Source organism: Triticum urartu, chromosome 3A, assembly GCF_056163025.1.
Source record: "Triticum urartu cultivar PI428250 chromosome 3A, HENAU_Tu73, whole genome shotgun sequence".
Taxonomy (NCBI): domain Eukaryota; kingdom Viridiplantae; phylum Streptophyta; class Magnoliopsida; order Poales; family Poaceae; genus Triticum; species Triticum urartu.
In genome coordinates, this window is record NC_141875.1 from 708,357,358 (window position 1) to 708,371,897 (window position 14,540).

At 46.1% G+C, this 14,540-nt stretch overlaps 1 protein-coding gene across 1 annotated transcript; it reads right to left on the reverse strand.

Moving 5' to 3' along the window:
• Window positions 1-3,417: 3,417 nt before the first annotated feature.
• LOC125546130 (ARM repeat superfamily protein) lies at window positions 3,418-5,048 on the reverse strand. The gene has a single exon (XM_048710288.2). It carries the CDS (start codon window positions 4,682-4,684, stop codon window positions 3,650-3,652), a length of 1,035 nt encoding a protein of 344 aa, XP_048566245.1. The 5' UTR covers window positions 4,685-5,048; the 3' UTR covers window positions 3,418-3,649.
• Window positions 5,049-14,540: the final 9,492 nt, after the last annotated feature.

The window sequence follows — 14,540 nt, forward strand, 5'->3', positions numbered from 1 at the left end:
AAGTTTGGCTACGAATGAAATGACCTCTTATGCCGTGGGATTTTCTATTAATTTTTCTACCGGGGTACTCAAACATATGAAATATAATCTTTTATCTATCTATTATATACTTAAAACGATAGAAAACGAACGGTTGAGATTTTATCACTCTTGAATTATGATATTTGGACGGTCTGGAGCGTTCTTGATCTATGTATACAAGTCAAATAGACCTTGACTTCTGGAGCGTGCCAAAATCAAACTTTCCTAAATAGAACAATGTGTACAGGTTGGTCATGTGCATATTTACCAAGGATAAATACATCTTCACCTAAAATAGTAAGGAATAATACAACTTGACTTCGGGAGGCACACGCATATGCAAGCGGCATAGCACACAACTCTGCACGTGCATGTGTATGAAATAAAATCTGATTTTAGTCAAACAAGCCACTACGTTTGCCCACATAGATTAAATTATCTTAACCATAAATTTTAGATATTAGCGGCTGAGATAAAAAAGATGTAGCATTACACATAAATATTATCACATACAAAAAGTTTTACACGTCACATGTCATGGACAAATATTCCAACACGTCTTTGCTCTAACTGAAGTGCCTTTCTATATTAGAAAAACAGTCCGAGAGGCAACCATACATGGCTTTATAGGCGCAAAAAAACTATAAGGCAGCTACCAAGGCAGCCAACTAAGGAGGAGTCCAATTCACACCAAAAAAAGACACAAGGAAGGAACGTACGGCAGCAAGGAGGAGTTCAATTCAGAAAAAAAAAACAAGGAAGGAAGCGTCCAAGTATAGAATCCATGCGCTGATCTCATCTATGATTTTGACTCAATAATCAATCTAGACTCTTAGGTTTCTACACTAATAAAACAGTCTTGACTCTTGGTTAGTTTGGGATAATAGAAGTTCTTTCCCTAGAATGAAAAGTAGATAACATGTGTACGTATGCATATCAAAGAGAGATGGGGGGAGTATTATCAAAATATTTTTTTAATAATAAAGTCCTCAGCTAATAAATCTTGTGAGACCTGAAATACATGAACATCAAAGTGAAAACAATTTATATTCCATTCTCGTCAAACAAAATACTAATAAATAACGTTGTGTGTTCTAATAACAATGTTAAGATTATTAAAATCAATGGAAAAAATAAGACATGCAAATGCTTTAGTTTAAATAAAGTATTCCACTTCAAAAGTAGTCATGAAAAGGACGATGTGAAAGCATATACAATGTACTTGCGTAAGCAACATCCATTTCACAATATAAAGCGCATAAGTAAACTTGCAGTCAGTTCTAACAACCATTGACCAATATGCAAACGTATATTGGTTGGGCATGTAAGAATAACAATCGTTGTATTTTTTTATAACCATATGCCATTTTACTTTTTTTAAATCATAGCTAAAATTCTAAACTTGAAAATGCAAAAAAAAATCAAATTTCCCTTTAATTTGGAACATATGGATGATTGTATAATTATTGTAGGACACGTATGGCCGTCATGGAAAATCCTCACAACTCTTGGAGAACAAATGAATATGCCAATCTTGTAAGTTCGACGAGTTCAATTTGCAAGAGTAGTTTTGTTGAAGGGGAGCGGCGAGCAAACAATTGAGTCAAAAAAATAATAGAAAGGATGGAGGTGAGAGAGCGACAAATACTACTATCAGGCGGAAATTGTCAAGTTCTACAATACTTATGAACACCCCAATCATGTATGCTCGATGAATTCGATTTATAGTTAGTTTAAATCATGTATTTTTCATGAAAGAAATAGCCATGAGAAGGACCATGTGAAAGAACCTAAAATGTAAATGGATAATAAAAATACCCCATCCATTTCAAAATATAAGGCACATAAGCAAGCATGCAGTAAGTGTTTAGAACCTTTGACCACTAATATATCCAAAAGTATATGGGTTGGACATAAGAATAGCAACGTGGTATTGACCCAAAATACTCTTTTTGATCATTTTACTAATTTTTAAATTTGTTATAATAAACATCATAGATAATATAGATAAATACCCCAAATCAAAGAGGGTTTTCTAAGAGAGGAAGAATGCAAAAAATATTAAAAATATACAAAAAAAGAAAAACTATTGGGAAAAATATAGGTGACATGGTAAAAAGAGGAGTAGGGGCTACAATAGAAATGGTAGAATGACATTCATATATTAAAATAGAAGTGCTTTCAACTAAAGACCAAAACTGATTCTACCGAGCTAATTAACATGTTTGTGGAATATGATATTTATACAAATTTATATATCCATTGACATATGAAAAAGCCAATGTAGAACTGAATACAGTGGAAGAAAAATTAGCATGGAAGGACAAATTACCAAGAAAAGACACAAAGCATGACAATATGTAATAATTCTGTGAGCACGAATCCATCTGCCACCACAACACTAATGATGAGGTGATGTCGAAACATAAACCATGCTGAGACTTAGGACATCGATTTTTTTGATTTAGTTCTTGGGTTAAAATTTATTTATATTTTTTATATCGAAAATTAGTGTCCATACTTTGGTGCTATTGCCAACCGATAAGCTAGTATAAAAGATAGACATAGAAGAATGTGTGTTTACAAAATTTGTAAAATAGGGTAATAATACTTAGATTGTCCAGGTGAGATAGCATAAATAAATATATCATTAAATTACTTTCAACACTAACATTATATTCTATAAAGCATATTCGTGTGAATAGTGATCAAACTACTGATTTGGAGACCCTCTTAAAATCTAAAACTTCATGTTTAGATATATGCCGAAAGTCTTGCTGCGGAAATACGCGGGTGACCCTGCTAGTTAGGGCAAAAACTAATACGTAGTAACATTCTCAACCAATATACACCGATGATTGGCGTATATAAAAAAAAGTGGCGCATAAATGTGCGGGACATCGGCTAGTTTATGAACAGACTTGCTTGTGCCGAAGATGTAAAAAAAAAACCGTGCATTTTGATGTTTGATGATCGCCCAAACGCGATGTACAAATCGGGTACATTTGGATGTGCATGCTGACCACATACACCACGATAGCATGTCGTAGCAGCTCGCTTGAAGCCAGGAAATCCTACGGCTTGGTCAAATCCTACAATCACCGTCCACTTTAGCTTGCGTCGTTTCCAAGCTGTAAAAAAATTTATAATCTCCATCACCTAGATACACCCACGAGTCAACATAATGCTACTTTTTTTTTTTGCGGGCAACATAATGCTACTACTGCAAAAACAAACTAGTCAAATAGGAGGGTTGCTCCAATCGTACACACAAAACATTACTCCCTCCATTTTTAAAATAGATGACTCAAAGTTGAGTCATCTATTTTGAAATGAAGAGAGTAGTTTGGTTTTAAAACCAGTTCTCCTGAAATTTACCAGATAAAGAATTTGAAATAGATCGGAAGTTTCTCTCGCCAAAAATAAAAGAATCTGAATTTTTTTACAAAACAATAATTCAAAATCAGTCTCTGAAATTTCTTGTGAATGTACGGAAGAATCTCCTCGAATAACCATTAGTGTACGAGCACTACTACAGTACTGTAGTATGTACATCAGCTGATCAACAACACAGAAGTATACTACCAGCGTGCAAATTAATTAGACACGTACGTACGTACGTGCAGGGTCAGCCGAGCGTAACGCGTGACGCGTCGTCGCGCGTGGTGGCCGACGCCGGCGACGAGAAGTAGGGGTCCGACACCACGAGCCCGTTGAGGAAGTCCGCGAACCGGTGCTCATGCCGCCGCCTGGCGCCGGCGGCGCCCTCCTCGAGCGCCCTCAGCAGCGCCTCCGCCTTGGCCTTCCCCCTGGGGCTGGCCTCGCCGTCCTCCGCCAGCTCCCTCACGGCCTCCTCGGCGCCGCCCACGTCCAGCACCTCCGCCACGGCCCGCTCTCCGCCGGCCATGACGAGGTTCAGCAGCGCGGCGGCCGCGTTCTCCCTGGCCCGCCCCGTGGCTGCGCCCCCGGGCTCCACGAGGTCCGCGAGGATGCGCACCCCGGACACCGCGGCGAAGGCGTCGAGGCTCTCGGCGCACCCGGCCACCTGCGCGACGACGGCGGTGGCGTCCTCGACGATTCCCGTGCGCCCGTCCGTCATCACGAGCCCGAAGAGCGCCCGCACGACGCCGAGCTCCACCAGCGCGGCGCGGTTGAGCGGGTAGAGCGCGACGCCGAAGAGCGCCTTGAGGGCGTCCTTGGTGGCGCGCGTGCCCCGGGCCTTGGAGGGGAGGAGGAGCGAGACGAGCGCGGAGAGGAGCGCCCGCTTGGCGCCGACGATGGGGCGGTAGGCGTCGACGCAGAGCAGGCTGGCGACGACGGCGGCGGCGTGGTGCGCGGCCGCGTAGTCCTCGGCCCGGATGGCCCGGGCGAGCGCGTCGAGGATCCCCGGGGCCGACATGAGCTGCTCCCGCGCGGAGAGGGAGATGTTGAGCAGCGCGGCGGCCGCGTCCTCGGCGGCGGCGGAGGTGGAGGGCGCCGTGAGCTGCGACGCGAGGAACGGGACCGCCCCGGCGTCCGCCAGCGGCGCGCGCACCTCCGGATCGTCCTTGGAGGCGCGCCGCAGCTCGGCGACGGCCGCCGCCGTGGCGCCCGCGTCCCGCACCGCCGCCGCGCCCCGCAGCCGGCCCACCAGCGTCCGCGCCGCGTGCAGCTTCACTTCCATCGCTGTGTGCGGGATTGGATGGTTGCGGGTGGAGGCGCCGACGGATCTGGCCGCGGTTGCGTGCGCGCGTGGTGGTGGGATGCGGTTTTGGAGGCTGCGAGGGAGCTCCCGTCGCCGGTTGGTGGGTGGGGAGGTGGCGGTGGCGCGCGCGAGTGATAGTTGACGTGGGATTTCTTTACGCTTGGTCGTAAGGTTGAAGCCACTTTGTTATCTTCGGGGAAGTACGTGTGAAGCTTCTTGATCTTTGTTTAGTGGGGTGTTGTTGAACGCTTCTCCCGCGCTTTTACCATTCCCGGCGATCACGGGTTCAAACTTCTTTCTGCTGCTTCTGGCAAATCTATGCTCATGCGTTCACGCGAATGGTCGCATTCTGCTGAGAGAAGTCTGTGCCTCTAATGTAAATTAGAGTCGAAGTTACTTTGCTCCATTCGAATCGGGATATGATCGGTGAAGATCACGGGTGGTTGGCGAGTAAAGGAAGAGTGCGACGGCACGTGCAGGTGCGGCCATCCGTCGCATCATCCATGACGCGACGGCTAAGGTGTTCAATGCGAGGAGCTGTGAGCGATAAGGATGGTGGGTTCTTCCTCTCGATCAAGCAGTTAATCAGTTGACACTCCGGAGAAAAATGGCGCGAACTTGTCGCTCAGTCGGCGTCGCGCGCCTCGGTGGGGGCCGACCTGCGACGCGTTCGTATGTAATGCTATTACTAGTACGTGCACGTACGTCTGATGGTTGTACGTACACGTGCGCGTTGAGGCATCGCGACATACCCTGGATCATCATGATCAGAGATTTTTCAGTTTCTTAAGAGTTAATTGAGCATACGATCTCTGTGCTTCTGTTCTGAACCCAAGCTCGATGGTCTCCAGTTGCAGAGCTCCTTGGGGTCTCGCTGTCAGGAAGATGGATGGTTTTTGTTTCCTCACGTATATATAGGATAGCAAAGACACGTAAGATCTGCTGGACGCACGTATTTTGACACGGACGTGATGCTTAACCTAAGGTTGGGTATTCCTTGCCTCTTCTGTTGCTTGCCTGAATCCTTCCAATTACAAGGTGTGAGAAGAATTGGGAAGCGTAAAACCCTTCGTCTCGGCCGCATTGTATTATATAGGGATCATGCCGTGGCTTACAAGGAAGAGATCGATCGAGAGAAGAGGAGATCGATCGAGGTTCGGTACAGGAGGTTTTAACAAAAGTAGAGATAAGAGGAGATAAGGTTACAAAGATTTAAACTGCTCAACTACTCTCCTATCTCTATACAACATATATTCTAACATTCCCCCTCAATCTGAACCGACTGGACTTTACCAAGGTTAAGATTGTTCTTGAAGTCATTCAACCTTCCTGTATTAAGAGGTTTTGTGAAGCCATCAGCAAGTTGATCACCAGTTGGTATAAACCGAATATCAAGTAGCTTGCGAGCTACTCTTTCTCTGACAAAGTGAAAATCAACTTCAATATGTTTAGTTCGTGCATGGAAAACATGATTAGCTGAGAGATAGGTTGCACCAATATTATCACACCATAACCTCGCAGCTTGTGGAGCCTTGATCCCAAGCTCATATAACAGAGTCTGTATCCACATCACCTCAGCTGTAGCATTAGCCAAAGCTTTATACTCAGCTTCTGTACTGGACCTAGAAACAGTGGCCTGTTTTCTTGCACTCCATGATACAAGATTTGTTCCCAGAAACACAGCAAAACCACCTGTGGACCTTCTGTCATCAGCACACCCTGCCCAGTCTGCATCAGAATAGGCAGTAACAAGCAAAAACATGGACTTGACAATCTGAAGTCCAAGACCTGTTGAGTATTTGAGATACCTTAAAATCCTTTTTACTGCAGTCCAGTGTGTTGTTCTAGGTGCATGCAAGTATTGACAAACTTTATTGATAGAGTAAGATATATCAGGACGTGTAAGAGTCAAATACTATAAAGCACCAACAACACTTCTGTATTTTGTTGCATCATCTGACCCAAGTGCTTCTCCACTATCAATTGTAAGTTTTTCTGAAGTTGAAATCGGTGTACTCACAGGTTTGCAATGTTCCAATCCTACTCTCTTGAGTATATCAGTGGTGTATTTTTCCTGTGTAAGAAGTATACCATCCTTTATCTGTTTAACTTCTATGCCAATAAAATAATGAAGATCACCTAAGTCCTTGAGAGAAAATTCCAACTTCAAATCTTTAAGCAAACAAGTTGTAGCATGTGCACTTGAACTTGCAACAATTATATCATCAACATAAACAAGCACAAAAATAGTGATCTTATCTTTGTGATAAAAGAACAATGAGGTATCTGCCTTAGATGGTGTAAATCCAAGTTGTTGTAATTGCATGTTTAACCTGGAATACCAAGCTCTTGGGGCCTGTTTTAAACCATATAAAGCCTTATCCAACTTACAGACATAGTGTGGTGCACTTTGATCCTCGTATCCTGGTGGTTGCCGCATGAACACTTCTTCCTCAAGAACACCATGAAGAAACGCGTTCTGAACATCTAGCTGACGTAAACTCCAACCTCTGGAAACAGCAATAGACAGTACAAACCGAATGGTAGCTGACTTAATAACAGGACTAAAAGTATCTTCATAATCAATACCAAATCTCTGTTTGAAACCTTTGGCAACTAGTCTAGCTTTGTACCTGTCTATGCTTCCATCAGATTTTCTCTTTATCTTATATACCCATTTACAATCTATGACATTATGACCCTGCCTTGGTGGTACTAAATGCCATGTTTTATTTTTCATGAGTGCATCATATTCATGATCCATAGCTTCTTTCTAGTCTTTATGTGTAAGAGCATCATGCAAACAGGTTGGTTCTCCAATATGACTGAGAAAAACATGCTTAACTTTGTCATACCTGATCGTGCCATCAGTGTATTCCTTTTTCTTGATAATACCTGACTGGGATCTGGTGTGCCGGCGCGGAAGGGTTGGTGATGTGGGCGCAGGCGCAGAAAATCCCGGTTTAGAATCTGGCGTAGGAGATCCTGTGGCAGTCGGTGACATAGAACCAGGCGTAGAAGATCCCGGCTCCTGATCCGAGAGAGATCCCGGCTCCTGATCCGGCGCGTGATCCAAGGGGGATCCAGACCGCATCGGCGCGTCGCTCTCGGCGGCTGAATCGAGACGCGGGATCCCGTCGTCCAGTGCGCCACATGGAGACACGGTTTCCCCCGCGCGGGGACAGGCGCGTGGGCTGGCGGGGTCCACCAGGCGCAGCCTGTCGGCCGCATCCGCCGCGGGAAAGCTGGAGACCACCGGATTGGCTGCATGGGAATCCGGCTCGGGGCAAGGACCAGGCGCAGTCCTGACGCGCGGATCAGCGCGGGATCACGCGCCGCTGCTATCGCTGCTGCTAGAGAAATCAGCCTCGTGCTCTGCGCCAACTTCGTCCTGTTCTGGACACATAAAATCACAGCCTGTTTTTGCACAAATATCATTAGAACCACCGTTTTGAGTGGAATTTTGCACATGATCAGCCTTATGTAATTCACCCCCGTGATCGGAAAGAAGTGCTATTTCAGCACGAAGAAGGGCTCCGGCGTTTGGACGAAGTTTGGCAAAAGGAAAAAGAGTTTCATCAAACACAACATCCCGAGAAATATAGATTCGTCCAGTGGAAACTTCTAGGCACTTAGGGCATCTCCAGCCGCGCCCCCAGGAAGGCCTCCCCAGGCGATTTTTTCGCGCCGGCGCCGAAAAAACGGCCCAGTCGCGCCCCCAGGAGCCCGATTTTCGCCGGCTTGGGCCGAAAACAGCGCCGGCGGACCCAGGCCGAACCCGGCGTGCTGGGGGCGCCCGGGGGCGCTGGGGCGAGCTGTTTTGGCGCGAAAAAGACGCGGGCCAGCCGCGTCAGCGAGTCGGCGCCTCGTCTTCCCCCAACGGCCTCGGTTCCCGCGGGGAATCAATGGCAAGGCTGTCGCCGGTCAGCCTTGCCATTGATTCCTCACGGGCGGCGCGTCACGGGACGGCGCGCCGACGCCTCCCCTCCCTCGCATGCGTACACACGGGCGCGGCCCTGCTATAAAAGCCGGCGGCCTCAACTCGCCTGTGCCCACACCAGCCCCGCCCCTCGCCGCCATCCAGCCCTTCCTCTCCCTACCTCTCCCGAGCGCCGCCGCCCAGCCCCTCCCTCTACCTCTCCCGAGCCCGCCCAGCCCCGCCTTCGCCATGGTAGAACGCTTCCCCGGAGATGAGGCGGCGGCCAACGGCTTCGGCCGCCGTTCGCTCCGCGAACAAGAGTCCTGGCTCCTGTTCTAGGCGAACATCCCGGCGCCGCCGGACATGCGCGCCGGGCCGACGGGGTGGAGACTCAGCGCCGGGGGAGTGCCCATTCCCCCGTTGCCCGACGCCGTGGCGAAGCCGAAGTACTTCGCCGAGGAGGTCGAGATCGTGCGCGCGTGAAGGAAATATGCCCTAGAGGCAATAATAAAGTTATTATTTATTTCCTTATATCATGATAAAAGTTTATTATTCATGCTATAATTGTATTAACCGGAAACATAATACATGTGTGAATACATAGACAAACAGAGTGTCACTAGTATGCCTCTACTTGACTAGCTCGTTAATCAAAGATGGTTATGTTTCCTAACCATGGACAAAGAGTTGTTATTTGATTAATGGGATCACATCATTAGTTGAATGATCTGATTGACATGACCCATTCCATTAGCTTAGCACCCGATCGTTTAGTATGTTGCTATTGCTTTCTTCATGACTTATACATGTTCCTATGACTATGAGATTATGTAACTCCCGTGTGCCGGAGGAACACTTTGTGTGCAACCAAACGACACAACGTAATTGGGTGATTATAAAGGTGCTCTACAGGTGTCTCCAAAGGTACATGTTGGGTTGACGTATTTCGAGATTAGGATTTGTCACTCTGATCGTCGGAGAGGTATCTCTGGGCCCTCTCGGTAATGCACATCACTTAAGCCTTGCAAGCATTGCAACTAATGAGTTAGTTGCAAGATGATGTATTACAGAACGAGTAAAGAGACTTGCTGGTAACGATATTGAACTAGGTATTGGATACCGACGATCGAATCTCGGGCAAGTAACATACCGATGACAAAAAGGGAACAACGTATGTTGTTATGCGGTCTGACCGATAAAGATCTTCGTAGAATATGTAGGAGCCAATATGGGCATCCAGGTCCCGCTATTGGTTATTGACCAGAGACGTGTCTCGGTCATGTCTACATTGTTCTCGAACCGTAGGGTCCGCACGCTTAAAGTTACGATGACAGTTTCATTATGAGTTTATGTATTTTGATGTACCGGAGGTTGTTTGGAGTCCCGGATATGATCACAGACATAACGAGGAGTCTCGAAATGGTCGAGACATAAAGATTGATATATTGGACGGCTATATTTGGACACCGGAAGTGTTCCGGGGAAGTTTCGGATAAAACCGGAGAACCGGGGGGTTACCGGAATCCCCCGGGGGTTAATGGGACTCATGGGCCTAAAGTGGAGAAGAGGAAAGGCAACCAGGGCAGGCCGCGCACCCCCTCTCCCCCTAGTCCGAATTGGACAAGGAGGGAGGGGCGGCGCCCCCCCTTTTTCCTTCCTCTCCTCTCTCCCTTCCTCCCCCCTCTCCTCCTGCGCGCCTCCAACTAGGGCCGGCCGCACCCCCCTTGGCTCCTTTATATACGGGGGCAGGGGGCACCCTAGACACAAGTTGATCTTCGTGATCGTTCCTTAGCCGTGTGCGGTGCCGCCCTCCACGATATTACACCTCGATCATATTGTAGCGGTGCTTAGGCGAAGCCCTGCGACGGTTAAACATCAAGATCGTCACCATGACGTCGTGCTGACGAAACTCCTCCCCGAAGCTTTGCTGGATCGGAGTCAGGGGTGCGTCATCGAGCTGTACGTGTGTCATGAACTCGCAGGTGCCGGAGTAACGGTGCTTGGATCGGTTGGACCTGGAAGACGTACGACTACTTCCTCTACGTTGCGTCAACGCTTCCGCTTCGGTCTACGAGGGTACGTAGACAACACTCTCCCCTCTCGTTGCTATGCATCACCATGATCTTGCGTGTGCGTAGGAAATTTTTTGAAATTACTACGTTCCCCAACAGTGGCATCCGAGCCTAGGTTTTATGGTTTGATGTTGTATGCACGAGTAGAACACAAGTGAGTAGTGGGCGATATAAGTCATACTGCCTACCAGCATGTCATACTTTGGTTTGGCGGTATTGTTGGATGAAGCGGCCCGGACCGACATTACGCGTATGCTTACGCGAGACCGGTTCTCCCGACGTGCTTTGCACATAGGTGGCTTGCGGGTGACAGTTTCTCCAACTTTAGTTGAACCGAGTGTGGCTACGCCCGGTCCTTGCGAAGGTTAAAACGGCATCAACTTGACAAACTATCGTTGTGGTTTTGATGCGTAGGTAAGATCGGTTCTTGCTTAAGCCCGTAGCAGCCACGTAAAACTTGCAACAAACAAAGTAGAGGACGTCTAACTTGTTTTTGCAGGGCATGTTGTGATGTGATATGGTCAAGACATGATGCTAAATTTTATTGTATGAGATGATCATGTTTTGTAACCGAGTTATCGGCAACTGGCAGGAGCCATATGGTTGTCGCTTTATTATATGGAATGCAATCGCGCTGTAATGCTTTACTTTATCACTAAGAGGTAGCGATAGTCGTGGAAGCATAAGATTGGCGAGACGACAACGATGCTACGATGAAGATCAAGGTGCCGCGCCGGTGACGATGGTGATCATGACGGTACTTCGGAGATGGAGATCACAAGCACAAGATGATGATGGCCATATCATATCACTTATATTGATTGCATATGATGTTTATCTTTTATGCATCTTATCTTGCTTTGATTGGCGGTAGCATTATAAGATGATCTCTCACTAAATTATCAAGAAGTGTTCTCCCTGAGTATGCACCGGTGCCGAAGTTCGTTGTGCCCAGACACCACGTGATGATCGGGTGTGATAAGCTCTACGTCCATCTACAACGGGTGCAAGCCGGTTTTTGCACACGCAGAATGCTCAGGTTAAACTTGACGAGCCTAGCATATGCAGATATGGCCTCGGAACACGGAGACCGAAAGGTCGAGCGTGAATCATATAGTAGATATGATTAACATAATGATGTTCACCATTGAAAACTAATCCATTTCACGTGATGATCGGTTATGATTTAGTTGATTTGGATCACGTGATCACTTAGAGGATTAGAGGGATGTCTATCTAAGTGGGAGTTCTTAAGTAATATGATTAATTGAACTTAAATTTATCATGAACTTAGTACCTGATAGTATCTTGCTTATGTATGTTTGATTGTAGATAGATGGCCTGTGCTGTTGTTCCGTTGAATTTTAATGCGTTCCTTGAGAAAGCAAAGTTGAAAGATGATGGTAGCAATTACACGGACTGGGTCCGTAACTTGAGGATTATCCTCATTGCTGCACAGAAGAATTACGTCCTGGAAGCACCGCTGGGTGCCAGGCCTGCTGCTGGAGCAACACCAGATGTTATGAACGTCTGGTAGAGCAAAGCTGATGACTACTCGATAGTTCAGTGTGCCATGCTTTACGGCTTAGAATCGGGACTTCAACGACGTTTTGAACGTCATGGAGCATATGAGATGTTCCAGGAGTTGAAGTTAATATTTCAAGCAAATGCCCGGATTGAGAGATATGAAGTCTCCAATAAGTTCTATAGCTGTAAGATGGAGGAGAACAGTTCTGTCAGTGAGCATATACTCAAAATGTCTGGGTATAATAATCACTTGATTCAGATGGGAGTTAATCTTCCAGATGATTGCGTCATTGACAGAATTCTCCAATCACTGCCACCAAGCTACAAGAGCTTCGTGATGAACTATAATATGCAAGGGATGAATAAGACTATTCCCGAGCTCTTCGCAATGCTGAAAGCTGCGGAGGTAGAAATCAAAAAGGAGCATCAAGTGTTGATGGTCAACAAGACCACTAGTTTCAAGAAAAGGGCAAAGGGAAGAAGAAGGGGAACTTCAAGAAGAACAGCAAGCAAGTTGCTGCTCAAGAGAAGAAACCCAAGTCTGGACCTAAGCCTGAAACTGAGTGCTTCTACTGCAAGCAGACTGGTCACTGGAAGCGGAACTGCCCCAAGTATTTGGCGGATAAGAAGGATGGCAAGGTGAACAAAGGTATATGTGATATACATGTTATTGATGTGTACCTTACTAGAGCTCGCAGTAGCACCTGGGTATTTGATATTGGTTCTGTTGCTAATATTTGCAACTCGAAACAGGGACTACGGATTAAGCGAACACTAGCAAAGGACGAGGTGACGATGCGTGTGGGAAATGGTTCCAAAGTCGATGTGATCGCGGCCGGCACGCTACCTCTACATCTACCTTCGGGATTAGTATTAGACCTAAATAATTGTTATTTGGTGCCAGCGTTGAGCATGAACATTATATCTGGATCTTGTTTAATGCGAAACGGTTATTCATTTAAATCAGAGAATAATGGTTGTTCTATTTATATGAGTAATATCTTTTATGGTCATGCACCTTTGAAGAGTGGTCTATTTTTGATGAATCTCGATAGTAGTAACACACATATTCATAATGTTGAAGCCAAAAGATGCAGAGTTGATAATGATAGTGCAACTTATTTGTGGCACTGCCGTTTAGGTCATATCGGTATAAAGCGCATGAAGAAACTCCATACTGATGGGCTTTTGGAACCACTTGATTATGAATCACTTGGTACTTGCGAACCGTGCCTCATGGGCAAGATGACTAAAACACCGTTCTCCGGTACTATGGAGAGAGCAACAGATTTGTTGGAAATCATACATACAGATGTATGTGGTCCGATGAATATTGAGGCTCGTGGCGGATATCGTTATTTTCTCACCTTCACAGATGACTTAAGCAGATATGGGTATATCTACTTAATGAAACATAAGTCTGAAACATTTGAAAAGTTCAAAGAATTTCAGAGTGAAGTTGAAAATCATCGTAATAAGAAAATAAAGTTTCTACAATCTGATCGTGGAGGAGAGTATTTGAGTTACGAGTTTGGTGTACATTTGAAACAATGCGGAATAGTTTCGCAACTCACGCCACCCGGAACACCACAGCGTAATGGTGTGTCCGAACGTCGTAATCGTACTTTACTAGATATGGTGCGATCTATGATGTCTCTTACTGATTTACCGCTATCGTTTTGGGGTTATGCTTTAGAGACGGCCGCATTCACGTTAAATAGGGCACCATCGAAATCCGTTGAGACGACGCCTTATGAACTATGGTTTGGCAAGAAACCAAAGTTGTGGTTTCTTAAAGTTTGGGGCTGCGATGCTTATGTGAAAAAACTTCAACCTGATAAGCTCGAACCCAAATCGGAGAAATGTGTCTTCATAGGATACCCAAAGGAGACTGTTGGGTACACCTTCTATCACAGATCCGAAGGCAAGACATTCGTTGCTAAGAATGGATCCTTTCTAGAGAAGGAGTTTCTCTCGAAAGAAGTGAGTGGGAGGAAAGTAGAACTTGATGAGGTAACTGTACCTGCTCCCTTATTGGAAAGTAGTTCATCACAGAAACCGGTTTCTGCGATACCTACACCAATTAGTGAGGAATTTCATGATGATGATCATGAAATTTCAGATCAAGTTACTACTGAGCCTCGTAGATCAACCAGAGTAAGATCCGCACCAGAGTGGTACGGTAATCCTGTTCTGGAAGTCATGCTACTAGATCATGATGAACCTACGAACTATGAAGAAGCGATGGTGAGCCCAGATTCTGCAAAATGGCTTGAAGCCATGAAATCTGAGATGGGATCCATGTATGAGAACAAAG